Raw genomic sequence first — 18,555 nt, forward strand, 5'->3', positions numbered from 1 at the left:
TTGTCCTGTAGATCTTACTACCATTGGCGCCAGCTACAACAGATACACACACTCGCTCCTCTGCTTCTCTCCCCTCTGGCCCCGAATGGCTCCATTCATTGCTTCTGCTTTTCTCCTTTTTGGCCTCGAATGGCTCTTATAACAGTATTTGTGAAAACAACTTTAAACCTACAAAACATTAACTTTATTCCATCTTATGATTAGTGCAGATTAATACACAACAGTGACTATGAACCAATTCAAGCACTGAGGAAATGCTTACAAGAAATCAATGCCTGGATGTGCCATAATTTTCTTCAACTGAATAAAAACAAAACTGAAGTAATAATCTTTGGACCAACAGAGGAAAGATCTAAAGTTAGCACACAGCTTCAGTCGCTTCAGCTAGTAACTACTGATCAGGCCCGAAAATCTAGGTGTAGTGCTGGATTCAGACTTGAACCTCCAAAAGCATTTAAAGACAATTACAAGGTCGGCTTTCTATCACCTGAAGAACATTTCCAGGATTATAGGACTAATGTCTCAGCATGATCTGGAAAAACTAATACATGCGTTTATTTTTAGTCGAATTGATTACTGCAACGGTGTTTTCACAGGTCTGCCTAAAAAGTGGATCAGACAGCTGCAGCTGATGCAGAACGCTGCTGTCCGTGTCCTCACTAAGACTAAGAAAGTAGAGCACATCACCCCGATTCTAAAGTCCTTACACTGGCTCCCTGTATCTCAGAGAATAGACTTTAAAATACTTCTGTTAGTCTATAAATCTCTGAACGGCTTAGCACCTAAATACATCACAGACTTGCTATCAGTGTACCAATCCGTCAGACCACTCAGGTCTTTTGGCTCCAGTCTGCTCTGCAGACCTAGAACCATAACTAAACATGGAGAAGCAGCATTTAGTTCCTATGCTCCACTTATCTGGAACAAACTTCCAGAAAACAGTAAAAGTGCGGAAAGCCTGAGTTCCTTTAAATCAAGACTAAAAACACATTTGTTTAGGATTGCCTTCGACTGTTCTAGTTAAACAGTTCAACTGAAACATATTTTCTTTAATCCAACTGTTTTTAATATTCTTTTTTTGTTTCTGCATTTTTTATTTTGTTTTATTTACTTTTTATTTTTTCCTACTTTCTTTGATTCTGTTTTATCTTCCTGTATTTTTATCATGTAAAGAACTTTGCATTGTCTTTGTACTGAATTGTGCAATACAAATAAATTTGCCTTGCCTTGCCTTGCCTTAAAGTACTTGGAGACTATAGTACCTTTGTTTTTCCAACATCCAGTGCAATAGCAGCATGGTTCCAGACGTAATGCAGATTCTCAGCTGCAGCACAGACCTCCAGCCGCTGGCTGTCATGTCTGCAGAACAGCTCCCACCTGAAAGAAGGAAGAGGCTCAGTAAACACTGGACTGCCTATAGCCACTGGGAAAACCAACTACCCTGTCATCTAACACTGGTTCTCTATACAGACCCAATAAACATGACAGTTGTAAGGTCCCCATCCAGAGCACATAAAGTTCCCCGTTATGCACAGACAAAGATTATCCCCTACAGACCATCTTATTCGCCAAATTCAGCCCAATGTCAGAGCGGGAAGTTAAGAGAAATTACAAAAAGCCCAGAATCTCTGTTAGAAGAACACATTACAGGAAGAAAGCTCTCTGGCCGGGAAATGAATCCAAGACGTTCTACTAAATCCTGAGTCACATTACATAGAGAAAAATTATAATTGAAGCAGGCTGTGCTTTCTTTTTTGTCAAAACTGTTACTAGTCTTTAAACATAAAAGAAACTTCCAGCAATCTTCTTTCTTTATCTAATGATATTTAATCATTATCTAATGATTTGTGATGTTATTAAAACTGAAATATCCCAAAATTCGCTGCTCTTACCAATGTGTCTCACACATGGCCTCTGGTCTCCAGATAAAATGGCCATCCCTGTAAGCGCAGATGCCATCTGGGTCATTGGTGAGCAAAGGGTAAGGGGAGAAGTTCTGGTTAGCTGGACTGTGGACCAGAACGACATGCATCACCTCTTTTTTATATAGAACTGTCCTGTAAACTCGCATTATGGGCTCAGAACCGGAGCAAAACTGCAAGAAAACCACAAGCTGGTAAACATTTCCAGAAATAAATTATGAATAATCTGATTCATTGTGAATTTAGGTTCTATATGAGAAAATTATTGGAATATTTGTTGTAACAATTTCCAGGAGATCCTTCAAAGATGAAATCAAAATTTAAAATGAGTTGAAAAGTGTGACTGGACAACAGAGGTGGATGTTCTGAACTTCCGAATGAACAAGTAGTGCTTTTGTTTTGATTGACAGCAAGTGTCTTTTTAATTACACAACCAGCCTAAAATCCAGAATTGATTGATTGATTGATTGATTGATTGATTGATTGATTGATTGATTGATTGATTGATTGATTGATTGATTGATTGATTGATTGATTGATTGTCCTTATTGATCTCACAGCTCAATAGTCAAAGAAGAAGAATGTGCCAAAGGAAGAAAAAGGTGCATGGGATATATACAGTATATACATTGTGTCCACATATAACAGCTTTATTTATTTTTTTATTATTGCACCGGTTGTTTACATTATATAGATGGATATTTAGCCATTGCACTGGGTGCTTCCTCAGGAGGCTTTTACCGCCAGTCTGGCTGTATAAGTTCTGAAACTCAGAGAAAAATGTTGCAAACGGTCAGTTTTGCAGCAATTTGGTTCTGAAGTGCTCCAAGGTACCGGCTCCACTTTGCAGGGCATATCAGAAGCAGGATCACCTAATTTTGCAACAAACCCAAGTTTTTGATTTCTGACTTAAACTGAGGAGATGTGGATTTATTATAAGGTTATCTGCTATTTAGTGGGCTGCTCAGTGACGCAGTGGGTATCACTGCAGCAAGAAGGTTCTGGGGTCTTTCTGCATGGAGTGTGCATGTTCTCCCTGAGCATGTGGGGGTTCTCTCAGGGTACTCCGGCTTCCTCCCACAGTCCACAAACATGACTGTTAATTGGCTTCTCTACAGTCCCCTTAGGTGTGAGTGTGTGTGTGAATGGTTGTCTGTCATCTTTGTCTCTGCCTCTTGCCCATGGATCCCTGAAGCCTCTGTCCTTCCTGATCCCACGTAACCCTGATCCTGTAGTGTCATGCTTCAGAAGACTCACATGGAACTCTGGTTTAGGATATTCTGGGATGTTTTCCATTTGGAGCAGTGGCGGCCGGCCCATAGGGGGCGCTGGGGCACCGCCCTCCCTGATAAGAAGAGAGAAACGTAAAATATATTTTTAGAAATTAACTCATAAATGTCAGTTTTACTCTCTAGACTGTGTACCTATAAGCAAAACAAATTATATAAACTACATTTCCCTATCTACTGTCGTTCATTTGTGGATTTCCACAGACAGACTCCTACCGCCTCTGTCTTGGGGCTCTGATCAGACTGCCCCACATGTGCAGAGAATCTGCCAATCATGTACTATTGCTAGGTCAATTTAATAATTTAATGGCAATTCAGCGTCTCAGAATTTTATGGTCTTGGGGCTCTGAAAATACTGCCCTTTTACAGGCTTCTGAACCCAAGCGCAGGTGCAGACAATTAGAGGGACAATGGCGAACGTAACGAGCGAGATGCAGCTTCCACCAAATTCGGTGAGATGCTTATTTATCTACCCATTTGCCAGAAGAACATCCCTGTTGTAGGGTAAGAAAATTTCATGTCATGGTTATTGTGACTGTGACGAATCCACCTCGTCGCTTAAAACAACCTCTCTAACTTTGCGTGCCACACACACATTCCTGTTATACTGTGTTTGTGAGGACCAATACGCTCGCGCTGAGCCCAGTAGCTCCATGAACTTAAAACACACAAGCTGTTCCTGGTTACCTGCTGGCGTATTGAGGGTGCACACTTAATATTTCAGTGGGGTTAGCCATGTGTGTGTGTGTGTGTGTGTGTGTGGGGGGGGGGGGGGTGTATGTACGTGTTTATGCTACGGGGACTTGTCATCTTCAGTTCAAACCCAGTTTGGTGTAATTGAATAAGTCAATGAATCTGTGTAAAGGAATTAAGTTGTAAAAATTATTTGTTTTAGTACATCAATTGTTTGTGGAGGTAATATATGGACAAAACTGATTAATGAGAAGAAATCAGAAATAAGAGAGCCTGTAGGGGCTTAAACTATTTCATGAGGGCTGTGGGAAGAAGAGCGGCCATTTCTGTTTTCTGTTTCTTTGTTACATTGCTGGTAACTGGAGGGAGGCTGAGGCCCAGAGTATCTTGTACATGTTTAGTTTCTTTTGCACCCTGTTTTGAGTTTTTGAGCACAATAAATCACCAACACCGGTAACCCGACTGAGCCTGGATTCTTGGAGGCCAAAGAACCCCGTCACAGTGACCAAAATCATCACTGTTACTGTTATTATATAGTAAATTAAAGCATTACTGTTAAATTGTATTTCATTTCCAATTGTTTATTTGAATTCTTATTCCGGATCAGCCCCACCAAAAATATTTTTCACCAGCCGCCACTGATTTGGAGGTATCCGTTTTCCAAACCAAACCTTTCAGCTTCAAACTTCAGATCTTTTATGTTCAGTTGTCGTTTTTCGCCAAAGTGTTCCAAGTATCCTCTCCGGTTCATCTGTGCCCTCATCCTCCAGGGCTACCAAATGTGAGTCAAGTGGGATTTTTTGAGTCCAAAATATTTCAGAGAGAACAGATCTCTTTTGTATGACAGCCTCTGTGACTCTCCACCCTGTGGCTTATCATTAACTACAGTAGCGCTCCCTCAGAGACAAATATTGACCTAATCCAACCTTATATAACACAGAGGTTCTCCTGATTGTTACATGATGCTCATGCATTGCTTCTCCCTTCATCTGCTATCCATTGTTAATGCTAGGTTTATTAATAAAGGTTTTAAAGTGAGGCTTGTCAGGGGTTGACATTAAGGATTTTCACCACTTGCCCTTTGGGCAAGTGACTTTCACATTTCATTTGCCCAGAAACAATTTTTACTTGCCCAGTAAAATGTATTTCCTAATATTCATTTTTGTATATATATATATATATATATATATATATATATATATATATATATATATATATATATATATATATATATATATATATATATCAATGAAACATGTTTGTTTTTTAAATGGTTTTTTGTAATTCAGTATTTTTTCAGTTTCCAGGTTCCTGGTGTGTATATGCATGCGTTAGATAATGACCTCAAGCCTACATTACCGTGCTAACATGCTTTTCAAACCTTCCTGCACATTCTTTTCAAACTAAACTTTGCTTTAAACTGTTGTGTGCTTGGAAAAAGATAAATAGTAATGTTAAAAATCTAAAAAAAAACTTGACAGGTTAAAAACTTAAGATAAATCACAAGACAGAAGTCAATGTCACAAATGAATAACTTTTATTTTAGTTTATACAAGATAATACTATTAATATAACATGACTTTTCTAGAGAATCATTATACATAGTTATTTTATACAGGGTTTCCACAGTCTTACATAATTTCAGAATTCCCTGAATTAACTGACTCAGGATTAGTTTGCCCTGACAAAATAAATGCAGCCGTTTGTCGTTTTGGTAACTACATCAAAATTACTGTTAGATGGACAAAAATCATGCCATCTGGCAGAAAATCGCTTTTTCAAATCATGCGCCTTTTTCAAATCATGCAAGAATGTGTACAAAACAACAAAAATGGCGCCGGCAACGCTTCTGGGTCATTTTCATCGAATGTTGGTGATTTAAAAAGTTATCATTGCAATTGCCCGGGGGGCAAATCCAATGAAATTTGTACTCTCCCAACAATAAAAACCACTTGCCCCGGGAGATCGGGCAATGGTTAACATCAAGCCCTGCTGGTGTAACATTTCTCATCATTTCTATCATGTAAATGGAAGAAGAAAAGGTGATATCGGCTTCAAGAATCAACCCCAATGAAGGATTCCACATCCTCCGTCTCCGACCCGCTCATGTACGTCATGTGGAGCACTTGTGCAATAATGTTAATCAATGAGAACTCTTTCACATCCATCCATCCATTTGAGGTAGAGAACAATCAATGATCAACTATGGGTCTTTGTAATAGGGATAAATGATACTATTTATCCCTTTCGAAAATCATGACAATTATCGCATGTTTTGCTCCTATGAATTTAATAATATTGTGCATGCTCTCCTCGAGCTCCTAGGAAGTTGGAGCGGAGCAAGACGGAAGGGACAGCGGAGGCTATTGGCTTCGCTTTGCACAGGTGGACTGAAACGAAGCTGGGCCGTTATGGAGGATGTGAGATGTCGGGGTTAGACTGATGTCAAAATAATCTGTATCGGCCCGAAAAATCCTGTATCGTTTGACGTCTATCGAATTAATCAATAGTTATCAATATTCAGCTAAATTGAAATCATAAGGCAGTTCATCCTGGACCCTACCGCCTATAAAAGTATGATCTGTAGCTTTGGTTCTGGATCAAAGGCTGGGAATTTTCTTCAGATGATAGAACCTACGAAAGGATCAGTGATACCAAAGTCTGACCCAGTCTGCAGGCTTCACTGCATCCTCGACACTGACATTTGTTCACTAACCAGTTTTGTTGCCTCATGCAGAAGATCCCAAATCTGCTGGAGATCTTTGCACTCTGGGCTGATGTTGAGGACCAGACACACTTTTTTTAAAAAGGGCTCCTTCAGCTTAGCTTTGCATTCCTGCAGCTGGGTTTTCACATCTGGTTCCGCCTGATCCTGGTGGGTTAAGAGGATCACGGTTCGGCTCCAGACGTTTTCCCCCAACATCCTCTCCATCTGCTTCACTGTTTTTTTAACATTTGTGGGGAAGAAACCCAGTCTGGCAACCAGCAGGATGGCATGGGGAACAGGACTCCAAAGGTTGATGCATCTGAGGATCTCCTTCTTCAGGTCAGGGCTGAACCTTCCTGAGAGTCCTGGGGTGTCGATGATGGTCACCTCCCTGCTGAAGATGGTCCCTCGCTGCAGACAGCACTGGGTTCCACCTGATCATGACAGTAACAAAGTAAATCTACCAACATTGGGATTTCTGGTTTGAACCTTTCTTGCAAAAATCGCCTCTGTTAGTTTCTCCATAATTTCACAGAAGCCTTCTGGTTTGCTTATCGAAAATTTAACAAAGGTCAAGCCCTTCAGCTACATATTTTAACACCACAGGACGTTACTCCAATCATGAACTTCTTTGAACCATGAGCTAAAATGTTCTGATTCTTATTTTTAATCTTTTTCTTCCTGCCGATGCTCTTCGTCTGATGTCCATTTAACCTCCTTATAATTACTGGATCTGCTGAAACATGGAGCCTTTTATCATCTAAGATTTGGTGAAACAGCTTTGCACCAAAGCTGCTTGCGTCCAACCAGACTTTGGGCCTGATCTTCAGAGAGTCCAAATAAGAGGCGTTATATATATTTATAGAGGGCCTAACTGTCAGGGTTGGGTGAAATTGGTTGAGGACCCAAATGCAAAGATGAGTTATTTGGATGAAGACGGCAATAGAAATACAAATCCAGCAACCAAAAGGAAGAAATCAAAATTAGACACCGGGGGGGAAACACGTATGAGGATAGAAGCAATAAAGAGAAACCAGCACCAAGGAACTGCACAAGAAGAGTATATGTGGGAGACAAAACAAAGACTGGGCAAATCAACTGATACAGTGCAGGTGTGGATGGAAGCAACTAAAAGCTAGGGAAAGGAGACTGGCTCAAGAGGGCAATAGAGAGCAACACAAGAAACACAACACTGCTTAAATATAACTAGAAAACAACTAAAATAGAACAAATTGGAAAAGAAACAATAACCAAGAAAACACATAATCACATAAAAAAAGCAAATCAAAAAGAAACTCAAACGGAACCAAAAAATCCACAAAGGACAGGATCACAACACTTACACTGGTAGTCCATCTCTAAATGGGGAAAATTTCAGATTTTCTAATTAGCTTTCTTAAGCTTTTTTAACTTGAAATATGTTTGACTTGGAATTGAATGTTTTTGTTAATAATAAATTATATTTTAACTTGAAGTTGTTGTGAATGTTCAGTTCAGTTCAGTTCAATTTAATCGAACAACAAAAAACAATATAAGATGTAAATACAACACAACACAATGAATACATAAACCATAATAAATTGTTCGAAAAGGAATGGGACGAAGTATAAACTTTTAAGTTTCCCATCCCTAATGAATCAAGAGACCTAAGTTGCTCATTTAACTAGTTACATTCACTCTTCCATATTAATCTACCTGTTTTTTATCTTTCCTCTTCTACATATTTATCCAAAAGTAATGTACCTTTTTTGTACCTTCTCTTAAACAAATTTATGTTCACACTCTGCTTTAAACACGGTTCAGTGTTAAAGCTTTAATCCCACCTTCATCTGTTAACTTTAACACATAGCATCTTCAGCCTTAGTTCAAAGAACAATATATGACAGTCTGAAAGTTATCTGAGTACACTCTAAATAGCATAAACACATCCAGGTGCACAGAGCTGCAGGCTGCACTGCTGGGTAGCCTCAGTCTGTGGTTTACCTGAGAGCTGACTGTCTGCAGCACTGCTGGTGCTGAAGGCGGTTCTTCCCAGTATGGTGTTCCCACTGGAGCTCTTCCCCACGCCAGGCCACCCAACAAGAACCAGCTGCATGTCTGTAACTAGACCACAGAGAACATATCATTCTGATCGAACTCAGGTTGTTTGTGTGATTCCATTTGTTAAAGACTTTTAACAGGTCAATCAGAACTGAAATAAAAAATTAAAGCATGAATATTTTTCTGATATTGTTCTTTTAAACTGTGGTAAGCCTCGTGTGTTGTTTAAAGTTGTTAACTCTGCCCTGAATGCACCACAGACTGTAATTGAGGCCTCCCCTGTTGTGTGTGAGAACTTTCTACCAGAGCACTTATTTCACCTCCTGCTTCTGATCCTTCGGTGTTTGTCCCCTGCTCTGCTGTGTTTGACATGTTTGAGCCTGTGAACCTGCCTTTTGTGCAGGAGATCGTGGGTCACTTGAAGCCTTCAGGGTCTCCAGATGATACTGTCCCACCTCGATTTTTTAGGGAGGTTTTTCCCACTATCGGGCCATTGTGTCTCACAGTTATTAATAGCAGTCTGTCCTCTGGAGTAGTCCCTTTAAATCTTAAACATGCAGTTGTGCAGCCTTTATTAAAAAAAACCTGGGCTGGATCCTACTGTTCTGTCGAATTTTAGGCCTATCTCTAAGTTGCCTTTCTTCTCAAAAATCTTAGAGAAGATTGTTTATTCTCAGCTCATGGACTTTTTAAATTAACAAAATGTTCTTGAGATTTTCCAATCTGGTTTTAAAACATTGCACAGCACAGAATCAGCACTTTTAAGAGTTTTTAATGACATCTTTTTAGCTACTGACTCTGGACACTGTGTTGTCCTTGTACTTTTAGATTTGACTGCAGCATTTGATACAGTGGACCATGAAATCCTGATTGCTCGTTTGGAGCAGTGGGTGGGCATCAGGGGCTCAGCATTGGAATGGTTCATGTCCTACCTGTCACATCGGACTTTCTGTATCAGCCTTGATGACTCTGTGTCCTCCACTGCTCCTCTCTCATGTGGGGTCCCACAGGGCTCCGTGCTTGGCCCTCTTTTATTTTCTCTCTATCTACTCCCACTTGGCTCCATTCTCAGGAAACATGGCATTTCCTTTCACTGTTATGCTGATGACAGCCAGATGTATGTCCCCCTCAAAAAGGCTGATTCCTTCTCTGTTGAACCACTGTTAAAGTGTTTACATGACCTTAAAGCTTGGATGTCTTTAAATTTTCTGAATTTTAATGAAGAAAAGACAGAAGACATGGTCTTTGGTGGCACATCTGTGACCTCACCAACCCACATTTCACCTATTTTAGCTTCACTCCACTGGCTGCCCATCCATTTTAGGATTCATTTTAAAATTCTTTTATCTACTTTTAAAGCCTTGAATGGCCTTGCCCCAATTTACCTCTCTGAGCGGCTGCACCCCTACACTCCCAGCCGATCTCTCAGGTCAGCTGATCAGCTGCTCCTGACAGTGCCTAAAGCTCAGAGGGGATCGAGCGTTTTCTGTTGCAGCTCCAAAACTTTGGAATGGATTGCCGCTGCACATTAGACAGGCCACCTCTCTGTCTCATTTTAAAACTCTTCTTAAAACCCACCTCTTTTCTTTGGCTTTTAACACCATGTAGAGTATTGATTTTATGTACACATGTTGATTTTATGTATACACATGCATATTTTTATCCTGTGTGGGCAGTGCTTTTATTTTATTTACTTTTATTTATTTTAGTTATTTTATCTTTTTGTGCAGCACTTTGGAAACCTTGTGTTTATTTAAACCGTGCTATATAAATAAAGTGGGTTGGATTGAATTGGAAGTTTTCTGATTCTTTAAGCACAAAAGGAATATTGTGACATTAGAGCAGCAACTGGACCCCAATAATCAGGATACAAAAAATGTGTCCCTTTATTCGTGCAGGTTTTCAGGCTTTCTTCAAAAAAAAAAAAAAAAACTAAAAGAGCCATTGGACGCCTCTTTAAGAAGGTTCAAAAGGACAAACTGGGTGTGAAGATTTCACGCATATTTTGGAGGCAGGTATGACTGTTAGGAATCCAGTGTGTGTGGGCTGTGTTTGTCTTTTTGTGTTCTCTCCCTCCACCACCAGGTGGCGCCCTGTTCTGGTTGTGCTCATTACTGAGGACTCTTAGGCGGTGGACTGCCACTACCTCGTTGCCAGAGTGTTTGCCAGTTTTGGGTACTCTAGCCAAGCTGAGTTTAGCTGAGTCAAGCTGAGTCTTTGTCTCTCTGAGTTCTAACTTTGTTGTTGTCTTTGCCTTTTCGGCAGGAAGTCATCCTGCAAACTGGATTTTTGGCCTTCTCCCCCTAGAAGGATTGTTTTGAGCTTCACACTGAGCAGGGGATTAATCTCCACGCAACCCGTTCAAGTTCTCCTGGAAATCTAAGTGGCAGTCCGCTTCATTGCTCCACAAGGAACAAACCAAAAATCTGTCCGCCCTCCAACGAGCCCCCCAATCTCTGCATAAGCCCACACCGACTGGATTCTGGGAAGATAACCTTTTTGTTCTAACGTTAGTCCTGTTCATCTCTGATTTGCAAGTTCCCACGGTCCCTGAACTAACCTCTGAACTTCCCTTCTCACTTCCAGTTCCGGTGCACCAGCTCTCTGAGTTACCCTGGATCAACCTTATTGATAATTTCAATAATAAAATTTTCTCTGGTTCTCTGAGTGGTTTCCTGCATGTGGGTCAGATCTCTTAAAAACATCATGACAATGACGTGATGAACCCAAGCCAGATTTAATTATAAATCCTCTCAGACACTTAATTTAACTTCTTATGAAACTGGGACTGTAGATCGATTTTATTAGAGATAAGATTCATAAGCAGTAGAATTTCTACATCAAAATCCAGGCTATATTGAAAGGTTTGCTTACCCTTACTTCCCTTCCCCATAGCCAGGTATTTGGCGTTCACCCCAATTGATATGAACATTTTAATGAGGTTAAGACGTCTCTGCCTCATGGTGCAGTGGCTCTGCTGGAAGATTTTAAATTGTGAGGGATTACTAAGGTTTTCTGGCTCATGATTGTGACTGATTTACCAGCTAATTAGACTCCCTAGAGCAGAGGTCACGGATTAGCAGCCCATTTAAAATGTATAACATGGATGAAAATAATAAATACCTCATTTTTTTCAGTGTTAAATTCTGTTTAAAGTAACAGATTATAATTTAAAATGTCTCTGGACCTTTACTTGTTGATGATATTCTTTTTTCGGACCCCGCTGATTTTTAATTGGTTACCCCTGCTCTAGAGGATATATGTGCTGAATGGGGTCCCGACCTGCCACACTGGACCCTCTCTGTTCATAAATGCGTTAAAGGTGTATGAACACTTTTTAATATGGAGCCTTTGCAATGTTTTCTAAATCAGACCCCTGATGGATAATTAGACGGAGGTAAACCAGTCCTACCAGTTAGACTGTGCTTCAGCGAGCTTTCAATCTCCAGCAGTCCAGTCCAGCCGGGCCACAGCTTCTTCACTTCGGCTTTAGCGCCATCAAAACCATCTGGGTTTCCAAAGTTTTGGCCATAACTAACTTCATCTTGCTGGCAGAACTTCAGCTTAGTTCTGAGCTGATCGACGTTGAACTTCAACACCTGAAAAGGAAAAAGAAGAGATCTATCTCTATGTCCTTCCTTCTAGAAGCTGCTAGATTCCAGAACCATCACTGCTAAGTGTTTTGTGCGTGTGTGTGTGTGTGTGTGTGTGTGTGTGTAAGTGTGTGTGTGTGTGTGTGTGTGTAAGTCCTTCTGCAATTCTCCCAGAGATCCAGAATCAGACTGATGAAGACTAGACACAGTGAAGCTACCTTTGGACCAACATGGAGGGCGACTGCAACATGATCCCAAACATAATACTGAGGAGAGCAAGTCCATGTTTCCATCTGCCTGGTTTGATGTCTGTAGACCAGCTCGTATCTGAGAGGAAGAAACAATAATGAACCTTTGAGCATAGACTGTTACCTGTGTTTATGCTTCTATCTGGTGTCTTTCTGTAGGCTGATCCATGCTGCTGTGTTTACAGGTCAGAAATGCTGATTCAGCTGCTTAATGAGGAAAACCCTGGGAATGTTTGAGGTTTCTCCATCTCACCCATGAGTTTCACACATCGCCTCGGGCCTCCAGATAAAACATCCATCACTGAAAACACAAACAGCGTTTGGGTCGAGGCTCAGAGAAGGGAACTGGGAGAACTCCCTCTGACTGGCTGGACTGTGGACCAGAACCACGTGCATCACTTCCTGTGAGTACAGCACGGTTTTGTAAATCCGCATGACGGGTTGGGCTCCAGAGCAGAACTGCAGAAAAGAAAATTAGACAATTTATAATTTTGTGGAACAAAGAAGTTCAGGTAGAGTTGGAGATCCATCCATCCATCCATTCAACTATCACCCATCCATCCATCCATCCATCCATCCATCCATCCATCCATCCATCCATCCATCCATCCATTCATCCATCATCATCTATCCTCCCATCCATCATCCATTCATTCATTTATACATTCATTCGTCCATCCATCCATCCATTTATTCACCCATCTATCCATCATCCATCCAACCTTCATCCATCCATCCATCCATCCATCCAACCGCCATCGATCGATCCATCCATCCATCCATCCATCCATCCATCCATCCATCCATCCATCCATCCATCATCATCCATCTTCCATGATCCATCCATCCATCCATCCATCATCATCCATCCATCCATCCATCCAGCCATCCATCCATCCATCCATCCATCCATCCATTCATCCATCATCATCCATCCATCATCCATCCTCCATCCATCCATCATCATCATCAATCCATCTATCATCCAAACATCCATCCATCCATCCATCCATCCATCCATCCATCCATCCATCCATCCAGCCATCATCCATACATCCATCCATCCATCCGTCCATCATCATCCATCCATCCATCCATCCATCATCATCCATCCATCATCCATCCTCCATCCATCCATCATCATCATCAATCCATCTATCATCCAAACATCCATCCATCCATCCATCCATCCATCCATCCATCCATCCATCCATCCATTCATCCATCATCATCCATCCATCATCCATCCTCCATCCATCCATCATCATCATCAATCCATCTATCATCCAAACATCCATCCATCCATCCATCCATCCATCCATCCATCCATCCATCCATCCATCCATCCATCCATTCATCCATCATCATCTATCCTCCCATCCATCATCCATCCATCCATCCATCCAGCCATCCATCCATCTTCCATGATCCATCCATCCATCCATCATCATCCATCCATCCATCCAAACATCCATCCATCCATCCATCCATCCATCCATCCATCCATCCATCCATCCATCCATCCATCCATTCATCCATCATCATCTATCCTCCCATCCATCATCCATTCATTCATTTATTCATTCATTCGTCCATCCATCCATTTATTCACCCATCTATCCATCATCCATCCAACCTTCATCCATCCATCCATCCATCCATCCAACCGCCATCCATCCATCCATCCATTAATTCATCAATCCATCTTCCATGATCCATCCATCCATCCATCCATCATCATCCATCCATCCATCCAGCCATCATCCATCCATCCATCCATCCATCCATCCATCCATCCATTCAACTATCACCCATCCATCCATCCATCCATCCATCCATTCATCCATCATCATCTATCCTCCCATCCATCATCCATTCATTCATTTATTCATTCATTCGTCCATCCATCCATTTATTCACCCATCTATCCATCATCCATCCAACCTTCATCCATCCATCCATCCAACCGCCATCCATCCATCCATCCATCCATTCATCAATCCATCTTCCATGATCCATCCAACCTTCATCCATCCATCCATCCATCCATCCAACCGCCATCCATCCATCCATCCATCCATCCATCCAACCGCCATCCATCCATCCATCCATCCATCCATCCATCCATCCATCCATCCATTCATCAATCCATCTTACATGATCCATCCATCCATCCATCCATCATCATCCATCTTCCATGATCCATCCATCCATCCATCCATCATCATCCATCATTCCATCCAGCCATCCATCCATCTTCCATGATCCATCCATCCATCATCATCCATCCATCCATCCAGCCATCATCCATACATCCATCCATCCATCCATCCATCCGTCCATCATCATCCATCCATCCATCCATCCATCCATCCATCCATCATCATCCATCCATCATCCATCCTCCATCCATCCATCATCATCATCAATCCATATATCATCCAAACATCCATCCATTATCCAGCCATCATCATCAAAACATCCATCCATCCATTCAACTATCACCCATCCATCCATCCATCCATCCATCCCACCATCCATCCATCCATCCATCCATCCATCCATCCATCCATCCATTCATCCATCATCATCTATCCTCCCATCCATCATCCATTCATTCATTTATTCATTCATTCGTCCATCCATCCATTTATTCACCCATCTATCCATCATCCATCCAACCTTCATCCATCCATCCATCCATCCATCCATCCATCCATTCATCAATCCATCTTCCATGATCCATCCATCCATCCATCACCATCCATCCATCCATTCATCCATCATCATCTATCCTCCCATCCATCATCCATTCATTCATTTATTCATTCATTCGTCCATCCATCCATTTATTCACCCATCTATCCATCATCCATCCAACCTTCATCCATCCATCCATCCATCCATCCATCCAACCGCCATCCATCCATCCATCCATCCATTCATCAATCCATCTATCATGATCCATCCATCCATCCATCCATCCATCATCATCCATCCATCCATCCATCCATCCATCATCATCCATCCATCCATCCAGCCATCATCCATACATCCATCCATGCATCCATCCATCCATCCATCCATCCGTCCATCATCATCCATCCATCCATCCATCCATCCATCCATCCATCCATCCTCATTCATCCATCCATCCATCAACATCCATCCATCATCCAGCCATCCATCCGTCCATCATCATCATCAATCCATCTATCATCCAAACATCCATCCATTATCCAGCCATCATCATCAAAACATCCATCCATCCATCATCCAACCATCCATCATCCATCCATCCATCCATCATCCATCCATCCATCCATCCATCATCCAACCATCCATCATCATTCCAACCATCATCCACCGTCATACAACATCCATCCATCCAAAGATCATCCATCCATCATTCATCCATCGTTTCAAACATCATCTACTCATCCATCGTCCATCATCATCTATTGATCCATTATCCATCCATCTGTCATCCATCCACCCACCATCCATCCACCATCCATTGATCCATCCTTCATTCATCCATCATCAGCCATTCCTAAATGAATTTCCAGTTTTATTTAAAGTTTATATTTGTCAGATTCCAGCTATTTCTGAGATGTTTTTATGAAACATCTCAGAAATAGAGAAGGTTATCTGCTATTTAGTGGTCATCTGCAGATGAACTGGTAAAACTGGAAGTTGGTGGAGAACTGAAATGGTCCAAATGGTCGGGATTTACCCAACCCTAATCAAATCTCAAAGACCTCAGAGATGTTGGTTGACTTGAGGAGGTCTGGCACCGCTAAGCAAACATTAAAGCTGGACAGAACCAACCTGATCTCCTCTCATAGTAAAAGGTTTTTGCAATGTCCTGCTGTTTAGATATGACAGAACCTTTCCTACCCAAACATGAAGGTACCCTGGAAATCTAAGTATAAATTTTTACTCTCTTGAACTTTAATCAGCATATCCAGTAAAACTTGATTCCCTGGTTTGACCCGTTGAAGGTTCTCACCTGTTCTCTGTAGGCCGTCAGCACCTCCTCCAGTGAGAAGGTGAAGCGGTAGCAGCCCAGCCGGGACGTCTCCTTGAAGGCCGGAGAGGTGGCAAACCTCCACAGGAAGCTCTGCTGCTCAGCATCTTCCACCTCCATCCGGTCTGGGAAGGTCTTCTCTAGGAGCCTCATCTCAGCATCCTTCAGCTCCTCTGGTCCCACAGTCAGACTCCACCAAACCAGGGATCCCCCATATGGATCCCTGAAGCCTCCATCCTTCCTGATCCCTTTAAGTCCGTCTTCTGAAGTGTCATGCTTCAGACGACTCACATGGAACTCAGGTTTAGGATATTCTGCAATCTCTCTATACAGGTATTTACTCTCCAGACCTTCATATCGAGCTTTTCTTTTTAGTTCTGGGAGCTTCAAATGCTGACCTTCAAAAATATGCTCTGGAAATCCTCTTCTGTTTCTTTCTATCTTCATAGTTTAGCTCAACAGCTCTACCGGTCAGAAACTTTTATAGAGGCTGGTTCTTTTCTCCACCAGAACAGGTGAGTCCTCTTTCATCTGAAACAGACAAGGAAAATCTCTCAGAGTTGGAATGATGCAGGAAAACTACAAACTAAAAACATTAACAAAATAATCTTTATCGAAAGCATGATACTGAACAAGGAGATGACGAAGGAGATCATCCTGGACTTCAGGAAGAACCGTCTTAACCACGCTCCACTGGTCATAAACAGCTCAACTGTAGAGGTGGTCAACGCCACCAAATTCCTGGGGGTGTACATCACAGACACCCTCATCTGGCATGTAAACACCACCTCACTGGTCATAACGCTGCATGTCCTAAGCCAGTAACATCATAAATGACCCCTCACACCCCCACCATGGACTGTGGGGGTGTGAGCAGACTCCATGCTGCCCTCTGGGAAGACACTTCGAAGCATTGGATGCAGGTCCATCAGATTCCAGAACAGTTTCTTCCCCATTGCCATTAGACTGCTGAATGTTTTGCAAAATTGGTTGTTTCATTGTATTATTAAAAAGGAAAAAAAAACTGAAATGTCAGAACTGTAAATATACAGTCATATGTTTATATTACTGTTTTAATGTATTTTTTTACTGTTTTTAAAGCTGCACTTTAAAAAAAATGAAATTCTTAACGAAATTTCTTTTTTTTTTTTACACTTGTGTATACAAAATTACAAAATAAATCTGTCTATGCATGTGCTTTTTTTTAATTTTACATGCTTAGCTGTACTTTATTATTTTTATTTTTTTTTCCCAGGTTGTTCCATTTCTAGTGGATCGGGTCATTTACTTTTGTGAAACTCTGTTTCCCATAGGCCATCTGAAAAGACTGTATCATGATAGAAGGACAAAGGACTCCATCTGGTGGACAAGTCTGGTATTACGTCTAGAACACTTTGCGGTTCCAGTGTGATTGGCTGGACCTTCAAGAACCGGGCTCAGTCTAATGTGATCATCATGTTCAACCATACATAGTCAAATGACCTACTTAGTGGTTTTAAAACGACTAAATCTATTAAATAAAAAAAAAATAATAAAATATAATGTAGCAATATGGGTTATCAATACTTTTAAGGATTAAATATATTTGAGAATAAAGTTAGTAATAGATGTGTAACTGTTACAATCCCTCTCTGGATCACTAAAGTAGGTCTATAACTAAACATGTTATTACACGTGTATTATCATAGCCTACTGTAGTAGGACAAAAACAAGGTTTACTCACGGTAACAAGGTCTGAAATCGCTTCACAGCCTTTAAATGAAGATTAACCATTTGCCCCAGAGAGGCTGATCTTACCTGTTAGGGTTTTAGTGTTCTGCTGGAACTGAAGGAGATCTGTTTTCTGCTTCCCGCTGCAGCTCAAAATCCAGCGCCTGTGCTTGGGCTGATCAGCTGATCCACCAAATAAAACACGTCACAGAAAGCAAACTTCCGCGTGCGTGTAGAGCTGCCACACTTTCCTTTATCAGAAAATATCTCTGTGCAATGTGGATGATCACATATGTTAAGAATATAATGTTCCAGAACAAGGA

At 41.3% G+C, this 18,555-nt stretch overlaps 1 protein-coding gene across 2 annotated transcripts; it reads right to left on the reverse strand.

The window, feature by feature from the left end:
• Positions 1–5,544: 5,544 nt before the first annotated feature.
• LOC119781160 lies at positions 5,545–18,334 on the reverse strand. 2 transcript variants are annotated; one of them, XR_005280503.1, is made up of 8 exons: positions 18,246–18,334; positions 16,505–17,053; positions 12,746–12,951; positions 12,463–12,571; positions 12,064–12,250; positions 8,595–8,714; positions 6,506–7,045; positions 5,545–5,792 (listed from the first exon to the last, which is right to left on the reverse strand). XR_005280503.1 is itself a non-coding variant. In XM_038281542.1 (7 exons), exons 2-7 carry the CDS (start codon positions 16,967–16,969, stop codon positions 6,585–6,587), a joined length of 1,548 nt encoding a protein of 515 aa, XP_038137470.1. In that variant the 5' UTR covers positions 16,970–17,053; positions 18,246–18,334; the 3' UTR covers positions 5,799–6,584. The 2 variants fall into 2 exon arrangements, 1 of the variants encoding a protein (XP_038137470.1); XM_038281542.1 differs by lacking the exon at positions 5,545–5,792 and having other exon boundaries at positions 5,799–7,045.
• Positions 18,335–18,555: the final 221 nt, after the last annotated feature.

The sequence above is a fragment of the Cyprinodon tularosa genome, unplaced genomic scaffold, assembly GCF_016077235.1.
Source record: "Cyprinodon tularosa strain WSP-4 unplaced genomic scaffold, ASM1607723v1 ctg172, whole genome shotgun sequence".
In the NCBI taxonomy this organism is placed as follows: Eukaryota; Metazoa; Chordata; class Actinopteri; order Cyprinodontiformes; family Cyprinodontidae; genus Cyprinodon; species Cyprinodon tularosa.